Below are 18,173 nucleotides of genomic sequence, written 5' to 3'. Positions count from 1 at the left end.
CGAACCAGGGAGTATTTACATTCGAGCTCGTTAAATAATGTGAAACAATGGGATGTCGAGATAGCTAAGAAAAGTTTTCTTGTTTTTTGTTTTTCTTTTGGGAAATTACGAGTTACATATCTTCTACATCATCCACCTGTAAAAACGCAGGGCAAGAAATGTTTACAGTGTCCTTGTTTTGAAAAATATTCCCACACCGAGATTGTTGCTAAATGCACTGTATCGGGTCACTGATTGCCAAGCTGGTTGTTATTCCAAAAAAAAAACGCATTTGTTCGTCATTAATGTTTAAATGTTGGGTGCAGGTCGATCGGGGTCATCTACGACGTTTATATATATATATTTATATTTATTTCGTTATAAACATATACCTATTTGTATATATATAAATATTTATATTCATATATATTTATATCAGCGTTATAATTACGTTTCATCTAAAGGTACCGTCATTCCTTTAACGTTTTACCGCTTTATCGACGGTATGGCTACGATACAACGTGCGACGTTTCTCACGGATTTTATTTCGAGGTGTTTGCAATGTTTCGTGTTATGAAAGTACCGAGATGGTGTCAATTTCTCAACTTGGTTTATTCGTAAATATTTTCCCATCGAGTTAAAGCTTTCATTTGAGTGGACTTAAAGCCGTTGTTGAAGCGACTTTCTTCCTCGCTTCGATGATTTCCTTCCAACGATGTGACGACCGAACGAGGATGCGGCTCGCCATTTTCTTCGAAAACCCTTCGAGTTGTAGAAAGCTCGTCGACTGAAATAAATCTTTCGGAATTTCAGTAGTCGAACGTATTCGTAAACTTTCATAGAGCTACCAGAGCCGTGGAAGAGACTCTTATAAAAATGCTTTGATAGAGTGCTGACAAGGAAATATCCTTAAAATTCGGTAATGAGTAGGGCTAGGGGAATTATTGGGAATTTGATTTAAGAGTAGCGTATTGTACAGAATCTATTTGTCAGGCATATTCTTGTCAATACCTCTCATAGTGTTAAGGTGAAGGGAAACACGTCGAGGAACTTGATCGACGTCGATAAAGGTTTTTCTAAATACCTATGTTGCCGACGTTCGTTTTTATATCGACAGCTATGTTGAATTATATTGGGTATTGTACTAAATGGCATACTCCACCTGTCGTTTTCGTACATTAATTATAAAGAAATCGAAGTAAAACTCCAGAAATCCTCTGGATTCATGCTTTCTGGGGCCCTAATTGGCTGCAGAGGGACCCCCTGCGCCATCTGTGATTTCCAGGTCAATTAAATTCTCACTCTAAGACCTCGTATTTCCATCGTTTTGGCATATAAGCGCATGAAACACTTTTTTTGCCTTTATCCCGTTAAAATGCGAGTTCATCGATTATCAGAGTGTTCTAAATTGTCGTAAAATTATCCTGACCTTTTCGTTTCTCATATCGGAGCCTTCGATAATTGTACATTGATGGAAACGTGAGAGCTCGACGGCATTTTGGTTCTGGTCTAGGCTAAGTTAAACAATTTTTCCAAAAATCTCAATTTTGAAGGTGTCAGAACAATTTTTAGATGATGTGTCAAAGTTTCGAACAGTTTGATCCAGTACCCTTAAAAAAAAAGTGTTGCATTCGAATCGACTGATCTGAAGGGGATTTCACTTCACCTTAACCCTCTATGGGTCGAATTTTTCATTAAATAAAAAAACATTAGGGGAACGACAAATCAGCAATTAGGAACCTATATATGCAAATGAAAAAAAATTTTTCATTTAAAATGTGACCTGAAAGTTACATGGGCCCATAGAGGGTTAACACATTCGCGACCGGCAAATTTTTTCCCTTTCAAAAACTGAGTACTGGCGAAAATAATGAAATTATGAAACCTGGTTGCCGCAAACTTGTATCGTGTATCGTTATGGATGTGATTCACGTCAGCGGCAACCAGGAATACAATTTAAAATGACGTGAATTCACGTCAGCGGTCGCGAATGTGTTAAACAGCGAATCTGGGTGAGCCGTGACTTTAACAGATAACGTCCAGGTAATCCTTTGACTTATCTGAAACTGAATTTCTAATAATTGCCAAAATGTCCACGTATATATATTTTTTGTATTTTCCAACTAAAGTTATTTGTTTTACATCTGTCAAAACTAGTACTCCGATTAGACGATGTTTTTTTCTTTTTTCCAGTTAAAATCAGGAAATACGATGTTAAGTATGTTTCCTCGTCAGCGCTTTTCAAAATTGCTTATCAGACGTACCGACAATGTCGAGTCTCGGATAAGATTTGCTCTGCGTCTGGTGTCTTTTTTTTTGTTTCCTTTCTTGCTCTTCAATGATTAATACGTCGCAATTTTTACAATTACATCCCGATATGAACAACGTTAATAAAATAACTCTGCGCATTTTATACACACTCTCCTAAACCTAGACGCTACTTTCCCTAATCGAATGAAGGGGTGGAAACTAATCAAAGATGCATATCCTCCTGACATGAAATCTTTTTAACACAAGGTATCTTTTCTCTTTCCAGATCCGTTTACCTATCTGAAATAGTCTCGTAAGAATTTTACCGGAAGAAGATTGGCTTTCTAGTTGAAATACCTTTTCTAATGGATGTTAGAAATGCATTCAATGATAACGCTCACACATACCTATATAATTGGTTGTTCCACGCGCCAAGTGGCAAATTCTTCCTAAAAACCAACTGCAAAGATATCTTTAAGGCCAATTTTCCGTGAAACTATCTTAAATGGATAACCAGGACTAATTTCAATGTCGCAAAGTCGCAAGGAACTTCGAGGCGTTTTCCTTCCGATTAAAGCCGAGCAAGCGTTCCTTTTTTTTGAGTCCGTCACTTTTTTAAATAGAAGCTGGGACTGTTGCCTCGAAGTCTTTTACACATTCTGAACAATTTAGCAGAATGAGGTGCAAAATAGCGAAGAAAGTTATTTCAATCGATTCCTCGGGAGACTATACTTTGTATGCTATTTATGATAATCTAATTGTTGGTATATACAGCGACGAAGTTTTTTGATAAATTATGGGAAACTGCTCTCAACTTGGGAACACACTTCTGATAAGGTGCACTCCACCGATTTTGTTGGTTCTGAGATATGTTGTTATACGGGGAAAAATAAAGGACACGTATTTTTTTATATGCGTTAATTTTCGAGTTTAAAGGGTGAGAAGTAGCCCGAAAGTTAACTCCCAAAAAGATTCTTAATACCTCGACATCACATAGGAAAATGTTTATCGGGACCATCTGCAATTTGTTTAATTTAATCAGCGCTTCCAAGAATATTTCATATTCTTTTATACGTATTATACGTTTACACGTATTCTTTTATGTGTTAATTACGAAAACTACTCCCAAATTTAACTCCCAAAAAGTTTCTTGACACCTTCTCGACATCAAATAGGAAAATGTTTATCGGGACCGCCTGCAATTTGTTTAATTTAATCAGCGCTTCCAAGAATATATCATATTCTTGGAATATATCATATTCTTCCAAGAATATATCATATTCTTGGAAGGTATTCTTTTATGTATGTTAATTCCCGGGTTTGAAGGGTGAAAACTACTCTGAAAGTTAACTTCAAAAAAGTTTTTTAATACCTCAACATCAAACAGGAAAATGTTTATCGGGACCACCTGCAATTTGTTTAATTTAATCATCGCTTCCAAGAATATTTCATATTCTTTTATACGTATTATACGTTTACACATATTTTTTTATGTGTTATCCCAAATTTAACTCCCAAAAAGTTTCTTGACACCTTCTCGACTTCAAATAGGAAAATGTTTATCGGGACCACCTACAATTTGTTCAATTTAATCAACGCTTCCAAGAATATGATATATTCTTGGAAGGTATTCTTTTATACATGTTACACGTATACACGTATTCTTTTATATATGTAACTCCCGAGTTCAAAGGGTGAAAACTACTCCAATAGTTAACTCTTAAAAAATTTCTTGATACCTTCTCGACATCAAATAGGAAAATGTTTATCAGGATTGCCTGCAATTTTTTCAATTTAGTCAGCGCTTCTAAGAATATGATATATTCCTGGAAGGTATTCTTTTACACGAATTCTTTGATATATGTTAAATCCCGACTTTAAAGGGCGAAAACTACTCCAAAAGTTAACTCCCAAAAAGTTTCTTGACACCTCGACATCAAATAGAAAAATGTTTATCGGGACCACCTGCAACTTGTTTAATTTAATCACCGCTTCCAAGAGTATATCATATTCAATTCCGTTTACGAGAAGGTGTGAAAAAACTGTGGAAATTAATGTTGGCCTCCTAAATTCGAAAATTAACACGTATAAAAAAGGTAAATGTCTTACTTTTCGATCTACTACAACATATATCAGAATCAAGAAAATCGGTGAAGTTCACCGGGGTATCATCGGGATTTATTTAATTGCAAACTCGAAGCGAGGAACGTGACGATTATGTCAAGAGACTTTAAACAAATCCGTGTCCAAGCGCAGAAATATGGCTCAAAGCGTTCCACGATAAGCAAGAATTGAATGTAACGTTTCTAACAACTAGCCCAGGAATCGATTCTCATCCTTCGTGATTGATCGGTCGATCGGTAAACTTTCTCGGCTACGTCGCTCGCCACATTTTGCCGTCGTCGAGCGTCGAGACGCGACGATGGAACGAGATAATGATAAAAGTTCCTCCCCTCGAAGAGGCGGTTCTCCATAAAAATGCTATACTCAAACATCTTTATATATATTTATAAATATATCGTAATAATATTCCTTTATCCCTAGTTATTGTGTACGGTGGGTCTCTTATAGATTAGTATGAAAATGATATATATCGTAAGGTCGAGTGCTCGCGAGGGTGAACGGTGGCGTTCTTCCGGGTGGGTGGAGGCGGCGAAGGTGAATCCGATCGGGTGGGTGGACATCTACTTCGAGGTTCCTTTCCTGACGAGGAGTCTGGTGTCTCGTCCAGCACGTGTCATTACCAAAAATATTTCACGGTAGGACGACCTCTCCTCTCCGCGTCTTCGGCCTGGTCTCGACGAACTCCTGCACTTGGTCCGTCCTGGCGTCATCGCGGCCGGCGCCGGCGAGTTCCTCGCGGTTATAAACATTTACTCTAATGCGGTCGTTAACTCGGCAGTGGCCTCTTGGACGAAGGCGCAAACGTCCCGGAGGTATCAGGAATCGAGCACTGTCGTCTACGGTCGGTCGCCTTCCGGTACCGTTCCACTAATCGTTCTACGAACTTCCACCGACGACCTCGCGGGTCGACTCAGGGTCGCCCCGAGATTTGACTAGAAAATAAATCGGCCCTCGACTCGTCCACTGCCTGGTACAATGGCGGACACGAATGCCTCCCCTGCGGATACGACATCGCCTGTGCAGGTTGGGAGGGCATCGATGTCTCCCAGTGGTACCGCTTTCCTACCATTTGGGGTACAAAAACGAGATCCGAGGGTTGTCGCCTGACGCGATGCGTGCTCCAGACTAGACTAGATACTTTTCCAATCGGTGCTAACGTTCTCCGATTACAGGAAGCTCCGCTCGGCGACGAGTCGAGTCCTGGAGGCGAACCCTCCGGTCGCCCGGAACGGGTCCTCGGTGCGAGTTATCTCTGCCGATGATCCAATGATCCGATGAGCCGATCAATTTCGATTAATGCAGGGACACGGTGAACCACACTATCGCCCCTGGATGGACCAGGCCACCGATTTCACAGTTCACCGTTCTCGTCTCGCCGTTCAGGACGAAGAGGGCTTCGCTCGAGGGACTCACCATGTACCGGCCGAAAATCCCGCTCTGGACGATGGGCCTGTTGGGGTTGCCCCATTTCGTCAGGCTAGGCGACATGGCTTTGCCCACTCCCGTGATCATTTCGACTTTTCCTGGAAACAAAGACAACGGATTATTCCGCCAGCTGACTTTTCGGCGGGTAGGTGACTTAGGGGTTGGATCTTTACCGGTCGCCAGGTTCAAGAAGAGGATGTCTTCTTTGTCGATCGACGAGGCGTATAGGTCGTAGCCGTGCGTCGTTTGGGAAGGGTAGAACGTCATGTCGCTGATGTTCAGGGTCGTCTTCACGTCGAATGCGAATCTTAGACCGTTGGCTGAAAAGGAACGATTCTATGGTAACATGGCTCGGTTGCATTATTTGGGGAAGTGTTACGTTTGCCGTTTACGTAGTTTAGTAGATCTCTTCTGGTTATTATCGATAAAACGAGACGAGGGGTTGCTTGAACAAAACCGTGGCAGATTACGAACGGTGTTCAATTTTCTTAGTGTCGGCTTCATTGTTATTGTTAAGACTTTGGGTGAATTAATAATATTCTTGTGACAAAGTCTTGACGATAACGAGTCGAACAGACTCGATGAAGCCGACATTAAGAAAATCGAAGACCGTTCGTAATCTGCCTCGGTTTTGTTCGATCAATCTCTCGTCTCGTTTTATCACCAGTAACCAGAAGAGATCTACTAAATGCAAGAGTTTCTCTTTCTCGTGCTGATAATTCTCATAATTTTTAGTTTGTCAAATGAAAATGATTAATTCTTTCAAAGTCTTGACGATAACACCGTTCGTAATCTGCCTCGATTTTGTTCGATCAACCCCTCGTCTCGTTTTACCAACAGTAACCAGAAGAGATCTGCTAAATCCAAGAATTTCTCTATCTCGTGTTGATAATTCTCATAATTTTTAGTTTGTCACGAGAATATTATTAATTCGTCCAAAGTCTTGACGATAACGAGTCGAACGAACTCAATGAAGCCGACATTAAGAAAATTGAACCCCGTTCGTAATCTGCCACGGTTTTGTTCGATCAACCCCTAGTTTTATCGACGGTAACCAGGAAAGATGTACTCGATCCAAGAATTTCATTTTCTCCAGGAAGTGTTTCTTCGCACAGGGCGTCTCTTAATAGATATTGTAAATGTTCAGTCTAGCGTGTGTCTTGTAAATCGAGCGTCGACCGATTTCTAGGTGGGGTCTACTTCTCGGCCAGGTCGTCTTCAAACGACAGGGTGGCACGACGTACGTAATATTTCCTGGACAACGAGGATGACTCCGTTCTGTTGGCGGTCCAGAGTAACGAGATGTCTGGAATCGGGCGAGACCATCGGCCTGCCCACGAGGGTCGGTTTGTGGGCCAGGACGGTGTCCGTAAGATAATCCAGAAGTAGCTGACCGGTCGGTCTCCCCGAGATCGGCTCCTCGCATTGCAGTATCACGAAACCATCTGCAAGCACAGGGGAAACTCTATTACCGCTATCGCCGTAACGTCGACACATTCCTCCCGGTGATTCCCTTTTATTGTGCCATTAAGCCGCGCCTAATGGGGCCCTTAAAGCGCAGCGATCTCGTCGACAATTATGCGCTCCCATTAGTTCCTGTTGCGCGATGTAGGGGCGCTGTAACAGGGCATTTTGTAAGAAAGAGTCGCCTCGATTGCGCGATCGGCGTGTACCGGATGACGATACGTCGCTATTTACAGCTCCGTGTTTATGGACTAATGAAAATTGCACTTGCCACGTGACGGTGCGTAAATGCCTCCACTTACAGAGTGCTGGGAATTGTATGTACGCCGGGACGCAGTTGTATGGTGCCAGATCCGCACTGCGCGTGTATCTCATGTTCGCCAGGTCCAACTTGTACATGCCGCGTTGATTGGTGTGTGTTACGTATCCATATTTGAACATGTGACCGATATCCTGGGCAGAATACATGACCCGTTCGATTAGTACAGGACGAAAGGGAAGTCTTCGAAGGGAGGACAAACCCAGACGGTCGCAAAAATTGCACTTTTATGAGAATTTCTATGCGACGCCTAAAAAGCAGGCAGATAAATATATGTTTTTCCACGGGATTAGTCATGTTTCGAAATTTTAACAAATATTTTTTTTTAATTAAATACGTTTTTCCTTTTCGGATAAAATGTATCCAGTAAGCTCTGCACCGGTTCAATTCGTCCGACATCTGGAGTCCTTAAAAATAATCTGAAATCAAAAAGCCCGAGATTTTCCTCAAGTGTACGGAAATTGTAATATTCTAATTATGCCCAGAATGGTACAGGTTTGAAATAAAAAATGTTTGAAAATCGTCAAATAAAGTACCAGTTTTAGAACAGTTTGGAAGAAATTGGTATCGTGAAAAAATTCGTACACTTAACATATTCGCGACCGCTGACGTGAATTCACGTCATTTTTAATTCTCTGCTTAGTTGGCTTGCTAATTGTTAGCCGGTGCGGCGCACAAATTTTATCATTTTTATCCTTGCTTTAACGATACAAGTTTGCGGCAACCAGTTTCAGAATTTCATTATTTTCGCCGGTACTCACAAGGAAGGTACCTGAGGTGCCCCCCTCCGATTTTGTTCATTTTTAAATATGTTATAGAGGACTAAAATCTAAGGGAGCCGTATTTTTTTTTATCGACGGGTAAACCCTTTTAAGGGGTGAAATCAGGCTTCAAAGTTGGCCGTGCAAGGGGGTGAGTTGGCTGTTTCATATAGAAGCACTCGACCGATTTTCATGAAACAACCGTCAAAAAGTGGGGAATGAAGAATTATGAAACATGCATTTGGAATTTTTCCATAAAATTCATTTTTAAGGGGTGCGCCACCCTTTTGAATACTTCTTTTATCCCTTACGCGAGCAATAATTGCTCTTTTTCGAAAAATTCCAAGTGCACGTTTCATAATTCTTCATTCCCTACATTTTGACGGTTGTTTCATGAAAATCGGTCGAGTGCTTCTATATGAAACAGCCAACTCACCCCCTTGTACGGACAACTTTGAAGCCTGATTTCACCCTCTAAAAGTGTTTATCCGCCGATGAAAAAAAACACGGGTCCCTTAGATTTTTATCCTTTATAACATATTAAACCAGTTAGCTGTGTTTGACGAGTATCCTCGTCATGAAAACACACGTTTCAAATAGGTCGACACAGTTAACTGGTTAAAAATGAACAAAATCGGAGGGGGACACCTCAGGTATCTTCCTTGTCAGTATTTGAAACGGAAAAAATTTGCCGGTGTTAATTGTAACCGCATTCATACGTGTGAGAAAATCTTAGGCTTTCTGATTTCAGATAACCATGAAGGATTCCATGCGTAGGGTCGATAATCAACGTGAAAACCTGTTTAATTAACTAAATAAAAATTTGTCAACAGTTGAAAATATGACCAAATCCGTGGTAAATGTATTTATTTATCTGCTTTACGGGCGTTACCAAAAATTCTCTATCTTAAAGAATAAAAGAGCTATTTTTTTTCGGCCGTCCAACGTTAATCCCCCGTAAAGGGTGATCTTCGTTCACCTGTCGCTGGGGGATGTACAAGCCCCTGACGAGGTCGAATTGGCCATCGATGGGTTCTGGGTGTACCGTATGATGTTTTCTCTTCTGGGCCGCATCCCTGATCACCTGGACGGTCTTTATACCGAGGTCCCTTTCGCTTCTCCAATTAAGGACCCATACTTGGTCCAGCGAGGCAACGTACTGCAGCTCCACAGGATATTTGTCCGTGACGACCACCTGAAAGATGCGACACCTTTTATTTTCTTATTCGAGCACTGCCTTAGACACCTAATGTCCTTCCTATTTCGATATCTGCCGTCGAGTGACGCGTTTAAGGTGAAGTGAAACACGTCGAGCAACTTGATCGACGTCGATAAAGAAGATTTTTCTAAATGCCTCCGTTGCGGACGTTGGTTTTTATATTGACAGCTGTGTCAAATTATACTGGGTATTGTACCAAATGGCATACTCCACCTGTCGTTTTCGTACAATAAATATAAAGAAATCGAAGTAAAACTCCAGAAATCCTCTGGATTCATGCTTTCTGGGGCCCTAATTGACTACAGAGGGACCCCCTGCGCCATCTGTGATTTCCAGGTCAAACAAATTTTCACTCCGAGACCTCGTATTCCCATCGTTTTAGCATAGAAGCGCATACAACACTTTTTTTGCCTTTATCTCGTTCAAATGCGAGTTTATCGATTACCAGAGTGTTCTAAATTGTCATAAAATTGTCCTGACCCTTTCGATTCTCATTTCAGAGCCTTCGATAATTGTATATTGATCTGGCATCGGGCTCTCATATTACGATCAATATACAATTATCGAAGGCTCTGATATGAGAAACGAAAGGGTCAGGACAATTTTATGACAATTTAGAACACTCTGGTAATCGATAAACTCGCATTTGAATGGGATAAAGGCAAAAAATGTGTTTTAAGCGCTTCTATGCCAAAACGATAGGAATACGAGGTCTCGGAGTGAACATTTAATTGACCTGGAAATCACAGATGGCGCGCGGGTCCTCTGCAGTCAATTAGTGCCCCAGAAAGCATGAATCCAGAGGATTTCTGGAGTTTTACTTAGATTTCTTTATAATTAATGTACGAAAACGACAGGTGGAGTATGCCATTCAGTACAATACCCAATATAATTCGACCCAGCTGTCAATATAAAAACCAACGTCCGCAACGGAGGCATTTAGAAAAATCTTCTTTATCGACGTAGATCAAGTTCCTCGAGGTCTTTCACTTCACCTTAATCTTCCTTCTTTCGCAGAAAAGCGCTGGGCCAGTCGAGAGGAAACTTCCGCATTATAAATTTCACCTTCGTCTTTTTAAAGGAGCCTGACAATACCCGATTCGCTGCTCCTCGGCGGACTAAACGCTCTCGTAAACCGTAAACGCTGCGGTGGAATAGCTTGCAATCCATTGACTTCGAACGGTTTTTCGCCCTGGCATTCGGTTCTTCCGTGAATCCATTAAATCGACAAAATGGAGCTCTCCCGATTAATGGCGCTCGATTTAACGCGAGAATCTCGAGACGCCGCCTCCGTGTAACTGACGCTTTTGTTCCCGAAAAACTATCTTCTTCGGTTCGATTTTACCTCAGGGAATCTTCTTTCGCACAGGGTGCCTTTCCTGTCTAAGACAGTAAAGGACGGTAAATTCGATTATGGTTCGCTGGAGTCACTTAGGTGCAATTTTTATATTAACACATTCGCGACCGCTGACGTGAATTCACGTCTTTTCATGTTCTATCCCTGGTTGCCGATGACGTGAATTAACGTCATTTTAAATTCTATTCCTGATTGCCGCTGACGTGAATTCACGTCTTTTCAAATTCTATCCCTGGTTGCCGATGACGTGAATTAACGTCATTTTAAATTCTATTCCTGATTGCCGCTGACGTGAATTCACGTCTTTTCAAATTCTATCCCTGGTTGCCGATGACGTGAATTAACGTCATTTTAAATTCTATTCCTGATTGCCGCTGACGTGAATTCACGTCTTTTCAAATTCTATCCCTGGTTGCCGATGACGTGAATTAACGTCATTTTAAATTCTATTCCTGATTGCCGCTGACGTGAATTCACGTCTTTTCAAATTCTATCCCTGGTTGCCGATGACGTGAATTAACGTCATTTTAAATTCTATTCCTGATTGCCGCTGACGTGAATTCACGTCTTTTCAAATTCTATCCCTGGTTGCCGATGACGTGAATTAACGTCATTTTAAATTCTATTCCTGATTGCCGCTGACGTGAATTCACGTCTTTTCAAATTCTATCCCTGGTTGCCGATGACGTGAATTAACGTCATTTTAAATTCTATTCCTGATTGCCGCTGACGTGAATCACGTCCATGATACACGATACAAGTTTGCGGCAACCAGTTTCAGAATTACATTATTTTCGCCGGTACTCAGTATTTGAAACGGAAATCATTTGCCGGCCGCGAATGTGTTAACACATTGTTGTTCCCATAATGAACTAGTGGAACAAAAATATTGCAAAATTTCTCGTGTTTTTCCTGTACCAAATAAAGGGTCCGATAATAATCGTAAAGTAAAAAATGTATTTTTATTATATATGTTCATAAGTTAAAGAATATAGTTTTGATACGTGTATATAAATTATTGAAACTAGATGTGTCATTGAGATGTTCAACAAATATTTTATATATCTTCAAATGAAATCTACGAGGCATCTTAAAAAATCTGTCGCTTGAGATATGTAGCAAAGATTGGGAAAAATATTTAGAAAATATTCTCTGCTACTAGGGTTATATCGGTTGTATATATTTGTGGCATGATGACGTTGGGTCACATCTAATGGTCAATACCAATACTAATAGAAGGAAGGGCATTCTCGATCCATGCAATTCACGAGTACTAATTCTCAACGATCTTCGGGAAGAAATTGGTTTGGTGTCTTTGACCCTTTATTAAGGACTCAGTAACTTTATCAAAGGTCCCAGATTCTTCCTGGGAACCGAGTCCACCTTTGTAGCTTTGCGTTACTCTACGTCGGCTTTTCCGTTTCATAAATCCCACCTACGACTGGAATATGAATCGTCAATGAGCATGGAAACAAACGTCAAGTTATCTGGAGGCGAACATCAAGATGTGCAGGTGGGAGACAGAGGGAAAAATGCATATCCGATATCGATATCGGTATTTCATTTCCCCCTGACAATTCGTAGTTGCAGACCTATACATGCACGCCTGACAAATAGGTGTATCTACTCTGATGCTCATATCGGAGTACGTCATATCGCATGTGCATGCTCGTGTGATCGTCTTTGAAGCGCCGAGACCACTTTTCTGACATTTCCCTTATTTCTCCTTCTACGGAGTTCACTGGCACGTTTTCTTACACCTACCCACATATATCCGCCTGGAATATACATGTACCTCATTTGCGTATGACTTTCTTCGATATCGAACTGGCACACTTTTTATCCTAATCTCCCTGTTTCCTTTAAAAACAGTATCGAGTATGACGAACCGCGGTAAGTCGAAAATGTGCACGTGCTAATTTAGGAATATCATATAATAAGCTTCAAAAGTTTGGCATCGGCAAATATACCATAATCAAAGGGTTAATCGTTTATAAATTAGAAATCCATCATCCTAATCCCCCTGTTTCCTTTAGAAACAGTATAGAGTATGACGAACCGCGGTAAGTCGAAAATATGCACGTGCTAATTTAGGAATATAACTGGAAAAGACTAAAATAATATTGTTTCGTAGAAATCATAAAAGTGGGCCTGATGTACCGCGGATCGATTCAGTTATCTTCGATCCGACTATAAATGACGCGGATAGTATCGCAAAAGAAAAATATATTAGAATGTCAAATACGGTCTTATGAGGGGGCAGAAATGACGTTATCAAATTATTAGCGATAATGCCTTTTGCTTACGTACAAGTCATTGCTGGCCACGTTTGGTTTAAGGGATGTTTTTAGATCCTATGTAGACATATTTTTCAGGCTCTTTTGGGTTAAAGAAAAATGCAATAAGTGAAACGCGAAGTATTACAAAAAATATATATATTAGGGTGCCAAATACGGTCTTATGAGGGGGCAGAAATGACGTTATCAAATTATTAGCGATAATGCCTTATGCTTACGTACACGCCAGTGTCGGCCACGTCTGGTTTAAGGGATGTTTTTAGGTCCTATATTTTTCGGGCTCTCTTGGGTTAAAGAAACGTGTAACAAGTAAAATGTAAAAATGGTCCCATCCTTCCTGGAGAATTTCCAACTTACATCGACTACCACCATCTGGATTTTGCTGATCACCAGAATGCGATCCTTTTCCGGTTGCGTGACGTAAACGTAACGATTCGCCACGTTGATGGCTCTACCCCAGCTGCACGGAGTTCCTTTTTCGCCGCACACGTATTCCTGCAATGAACGAACCAACGTTTGTAAAATGAATTGGACGGATACGAGATGAAATATCATTAATACTTTGCAGGATAAACAAATAAGATTGATTGGTTCCTTTGATTTGATGGTTTTTTAATTTCCAAAGGCCCAGGGGCACCCTTTCCCTTTGTCCGATTAAGCTGAAATTTTCCTTATTACAAAAGAAGGAAAATTAGTTCACATTTCGTTCCCAACAACGNTATAAGATCATTTTTTCTTAAATAACAGTTTTTGAATTTTATTCAATTTAAATTTATGGCGGGAAATTTGTTAGTTCATACGTCCGGTACTATAGATCCAGAGGTCGCTGCAAACACTAGTCTCGAAGAATAACACGCGAGTGTTAGCCCCCTGCGAAAACAAAGCTCGGCACGGCTCGGGCCCTTTATTCCTTCACCTTGACCTATCAGTCTTTCGTAAACAGTCCTCGGAAGCGTATCGATTAGACGATTTCGTTGGGCGTAAATTTTTTAAAAGTTTTAGTGGGGAGTCCCGGTGTTTTCCAGCTGGAAGCCAGATCGAAGCCTACATGCGGAGCTCAACGTCTAACGTGCAGCGGTGGTAGCGGTGACAATTAAAGATGTCAATTCATCAAAAGGTTTGAGTAATTCTGGTATTATATATTATATATAAATTAGTATTTTGTTTTCCCACCCGAGGACTACATTTTTTTTCAGTCTTGAAAGCATCCTTTAGTTTGTTTTTGCTTGCAAAACCCTTGCTCAGGTGTCCAGAATTCACTCGTTCTTCTTCTAATCTTCAGAGCTATTTACATATGATAATTATTGATGATGATTATCTTTCACCTGAGGACTAGTTTTTTCGTCTTGAAGCATGCTTTAGAGCTATTTACACATGATAATTATCGATGATGATTATCTTTCACCTGAGGACTAGTTTATTTCGTCCTGAAGCATGCTTCAGAGCTATTTACATATGATAATTATCGATGATGTTTATCTCCCACCTGAGGACTAGTTTATTTCGTCCTGAAGCATGCTTCAGAGCTATTTACATATGATAATTATCCATGATGATGGTCTCCCACCTGAGGACTAGTTTATTTCATCTTGAAGCATGCTTCAGAGCTATTTACATATGATAATTGTCGATGATGATTGTCTCCCACCTGGGGACTAGTTTATTTCGTTTTGAAGCATGCTTTAGAGCTGTTTATATATGATAATTATCGATGATGTTTATCTCTCACCTGAGGACTAGTTTATTTCGTCTTGAAGTATGCTTCAGAACGTTTTCGCTTTCAAGAAACTCTCCCTTCCTCAGGTGGATAACAGTTTAGCTTCTCTCGATAAAGATTTCTTTCTAAGAAAAATGCATTAACGTCTGAGATTGAGCCTATTCTCAATTTGCAGTCATTGGTGGATTTTTTTTTCAATTGTCTCAGGCATTTAGAAGTGGCTTATTCACCCTGTTCTTCTCTCTTCATGATCTATCCTATTGCGGATTCGTTTATCCAATGTCGGGATTTCTTCAGATTCTCAATTTAAGATCTCATTGATTTATTTTACTTCATTGATATTTCTTTTGCAACCACCGCCAGCGGTGGTCTTTTCCCATTAATTTCACCCAAATTTGTTGATTGGCGTAAACTTGGCATTCTCCGGGACGCAAAGTTCTGATTAGGGTTGAGGGGTTAAATTTAAATGTTGTGCCCAGTGTTTACTCACGTTTGAAGGTATTTGCGGGGTAATATTCATAACGGCTTACCTGTGTTCCTGGTATGATGTCCGTAGATTGTATCTGGTGGTAGAGTCGGCAAGCAGACGGTTCATACACGGAAATGCCCCAATCATGAAAAGAGAAGAATCTACGTTCTTCGTTGGCAGCTGCTACGAAAATAATAACGATTTTATTTTGAGATTCACATATTTACTCATTAAATATGCTACGCTTAAAATGAACATTAGGGAACGATGGGTAAAATCAAGCCATTTGGATTTCTAAATCGTAAAACGTCTGTTTTCTTTTTAACGATTAATACATGGAAATGTCCCAATCATGAAAAACGAAGAATCTACGTTCTTCGTTGGCAGCTGCTACGAAAATAATAACGATTTTATTTTTGAGATTCACACATTTACACATTAAATATGCTACGCTTAAAATGAACATTAGGGAACGATGGGTAAAATCAAGCCATTTGGATTTCTAAAACTGTGAAAACGTCTGCTTTCTTTTTATTCTTCGCGACTCTGTCATTTATTTTCCAGGCGACGCGAGAAATGGGGACGTTTCTCCTTTTTCAATATTTTCAATTTTTCAACCTTTCTCCCTGCTTTTTTAATTAGCTCTCTTGACGTGGAGAATCGAGCACGTGACGGGCACTTTGCAGGGATGGTTAATACCGTGAAAAATGGCAGTCTGTGCCGGTACCGTTGTTGACAGTCGGGCAAAACGTCCACGCGGAAAAGAGAAAAATTAATTGCCCCGACACAGGGATCCACTACGAGAGATTAAAGCTCGGTTCCATCTAAGCGATTTAACGGAAGCTTTAATGCCACTAGAGCTTTTTGTACTCCGCCTTCGTCCATCCGTTTGTCTTTGGTTATCTCCGGCTTGAAAATTGCGGCTAATCCGCGGGGTTGAAGCTCCCGGAAGTCGCGATTTCAGATGTCACGTGAATTCCCAAAGCGGTTCAGAGTGACGCTAAAGCGATCTCCGCGAGGCATCCGATTATTTATAGAACTTTTTATTAAACTGGATGCACCGAAACTCTCCCACGTGGATATGCAAGCCCTAAGGAGGGTCTCGACACCCATGAAATTCCGGATTTCGGAAAGAAACTTTTTATTTATCCCAGACTAGAAGCAAGATGGTCGTGGGCACATATTTTTAGATTTTAGGCCTTTTGAAGACTTAGATTCGAGATCGAAGATCTTCAGCATAATCACTTAAGCCATTATAATTATCGAACGTTACGGATTGATGGGTTATATGCAGTTGTCATAAGCGAAATTCAAGAATATTTTTTTTCATAAGTAAAACGCATTTTTTAATCAAAAACAGAGCGTGATTTCATAGTACAATTATTGAACTTAATATATCATTTTTTTTTCAAGATATATATTTAAAAATTGGCGAGGTTATATGCAGTTGTCATTTTACGACAATTTATAACACTCTGTTAATCGATAAACTCGCATTTGAACGGGATAAAGGCAAAAGAAGTGTCTTATGCGCTTCTATGCCAAAACGATGGAAATACGAGGTCTCGGAGCGTAAATTTAATTGACCTGGAAATCACAGATGGAGCAGGGGGTCCCTCTGCAGCCAATTAGGGCCCCAGAAAGCATGAATCCAGAGGATTTCTGGAGTTTTACTTAGATTTCTTTATAATTATTGTACGAAAACGACAGGTGGAGTATGCCATTTAGTGCAATACCCAATATAATTCGACCCAGCTGTCCATATAAAAACCAACGTCGGCAACGGAGGCATTTAGAAAAATCTTCTTTATCGACGTCGATCAAGTTCCTCGACGTGTTTCACTTCACCTTACCGAGAGCTATATCGTCAGCAGAGCTTTTTATATTGTACCTCCGTCGATGCGTCGATTTTCGATTCTGTCGGGCCCGAAAATTGCGGCCAACCCGTGGGTTGGGAAACCGGCGAAAGTCATAAGATTTCAGATGTCGCGAAAATCCCTAAAGCGGCTTCAATTTGAAAGCATTCGCGAGAATTCTCTCTCTATGATTTGGCAGGATGGAACGGCGACTTCCGGTCGATAAGGCAGCGTCCATCCCGGCAACACACGTGAACTCTAGGACGGCCATTCAGTGAATATTAGTGAGGAGCAATAGCGGTCGAGTTGGATCTGGTCTCGGTAGGCCCTTGAGCCTCGTAATCGTCCATTTGCATTCAAGATTCACGTGCGCTTTCCCATTATTCCAATTTCCATTTGGCATCGTGCATTTTCCCGGCGGACCCGCTCTTTCGCGAAAGCTTAAGTCTTCGTCGACGTAATAGAGTCGCCTAACTCAAATTGAAATCGAGGGTCACAGGTACAGTGGCGGACATGAGTGCCTCCCCTGCTGATACGGCATTGCCTGTGCAGGATGGGAGGGCATTGATGTCTCCCAGTGTACGTTCGTAATCCGCAGGTCCTGGGACTGTCCGATACGACATTTAACACAATTCGATGGATTTCCAGGCCTGACCGACCGAAAACCAGCCGTCACTTTCGCAAACAATACCCTACGTCACCGAATGTCGGCCAATAAGCTTCTGCATAATACAAAATGACAAGAAACTGTCTAAATTGGGTCGTCGGAAAAGTCATGACGCATTCTTCTATGTTCCACCTGTTACGAAAATGCGTCATTACTTTTCCAGCATCCTCAATGTAATAAATGAGATAAAAGGAAAATAGACTTTTCAACTTTTCAGGCCAGGCTTTGGCGCTGATCTCGGATCTCTTTAGGGTTTTTTTTTTTTTAAT

General features: G+C 40.8%; 1 protein-coding gene across 1 annotated transcript in view; it reads right to left on the bottom strand.

The window, feature by feature from the left end:
* Positions 1 to 3,770: 3,770 nt before the first annotated feature.
* LOC105702246 (follistatin-related protein 5) overlaps positions 3,771 to 18,173 on the bottom strand; it is a gene marked incomplete at its 5' end in the record, with an annotated part of 49,361 nt that continues 34,958 nt past the window's right edge. The window contains 7 exons of the mRNA XM_012429660.2: positions 3,771 to 5,876; positions 5,952 to 6,098; positions 7,023 to 7,223; positions 7,545 to 7,695; positions 9,302 to 9,517; positions 13,553 to 13,690; positions 15,443 to 15,564. Coding sequence (XP_012285083.1) covers positions 5,647 to 5,876; positions 5,952 to 6,098; positions 7,023 to 7,223; positions 7,545 to 7,695; positions 9,302 to 9,517; positions 13,553 to 13,690; positions 15,443 to 15,564 — 1,205 coding nt within the window. The remainder of the gene's footprint in view (positions 5,877 to 5,951; positions 6,099 to 7,022; positions 7,224 to 7,544; positions 7,696 to 9,301; positions 9,518 to 13,552; positions 13,691 to 15,442; positions 15,565 to 18,173) is intronic.

This window comes from Orussus abietinus, unplaced genomic scaffold (assembly GCF_000612105.2).
Source record: "Orussus abietinus isolate OABI.00-Male unplaced genomic scaffold, Oabi_2.0 scaffold254, whole genome shotgun sequence".
Lineage (NCBI taxonomy): Eukaryota > Metazoa > Arthropoda > Insecta > Hymenoptera > Orussidae > Orussus > Orussus abietinus.
Note: the sequence above shows the minus strand (reverse complement) of the source record. Positions and strands in the feature narration are given on the sequence as shown.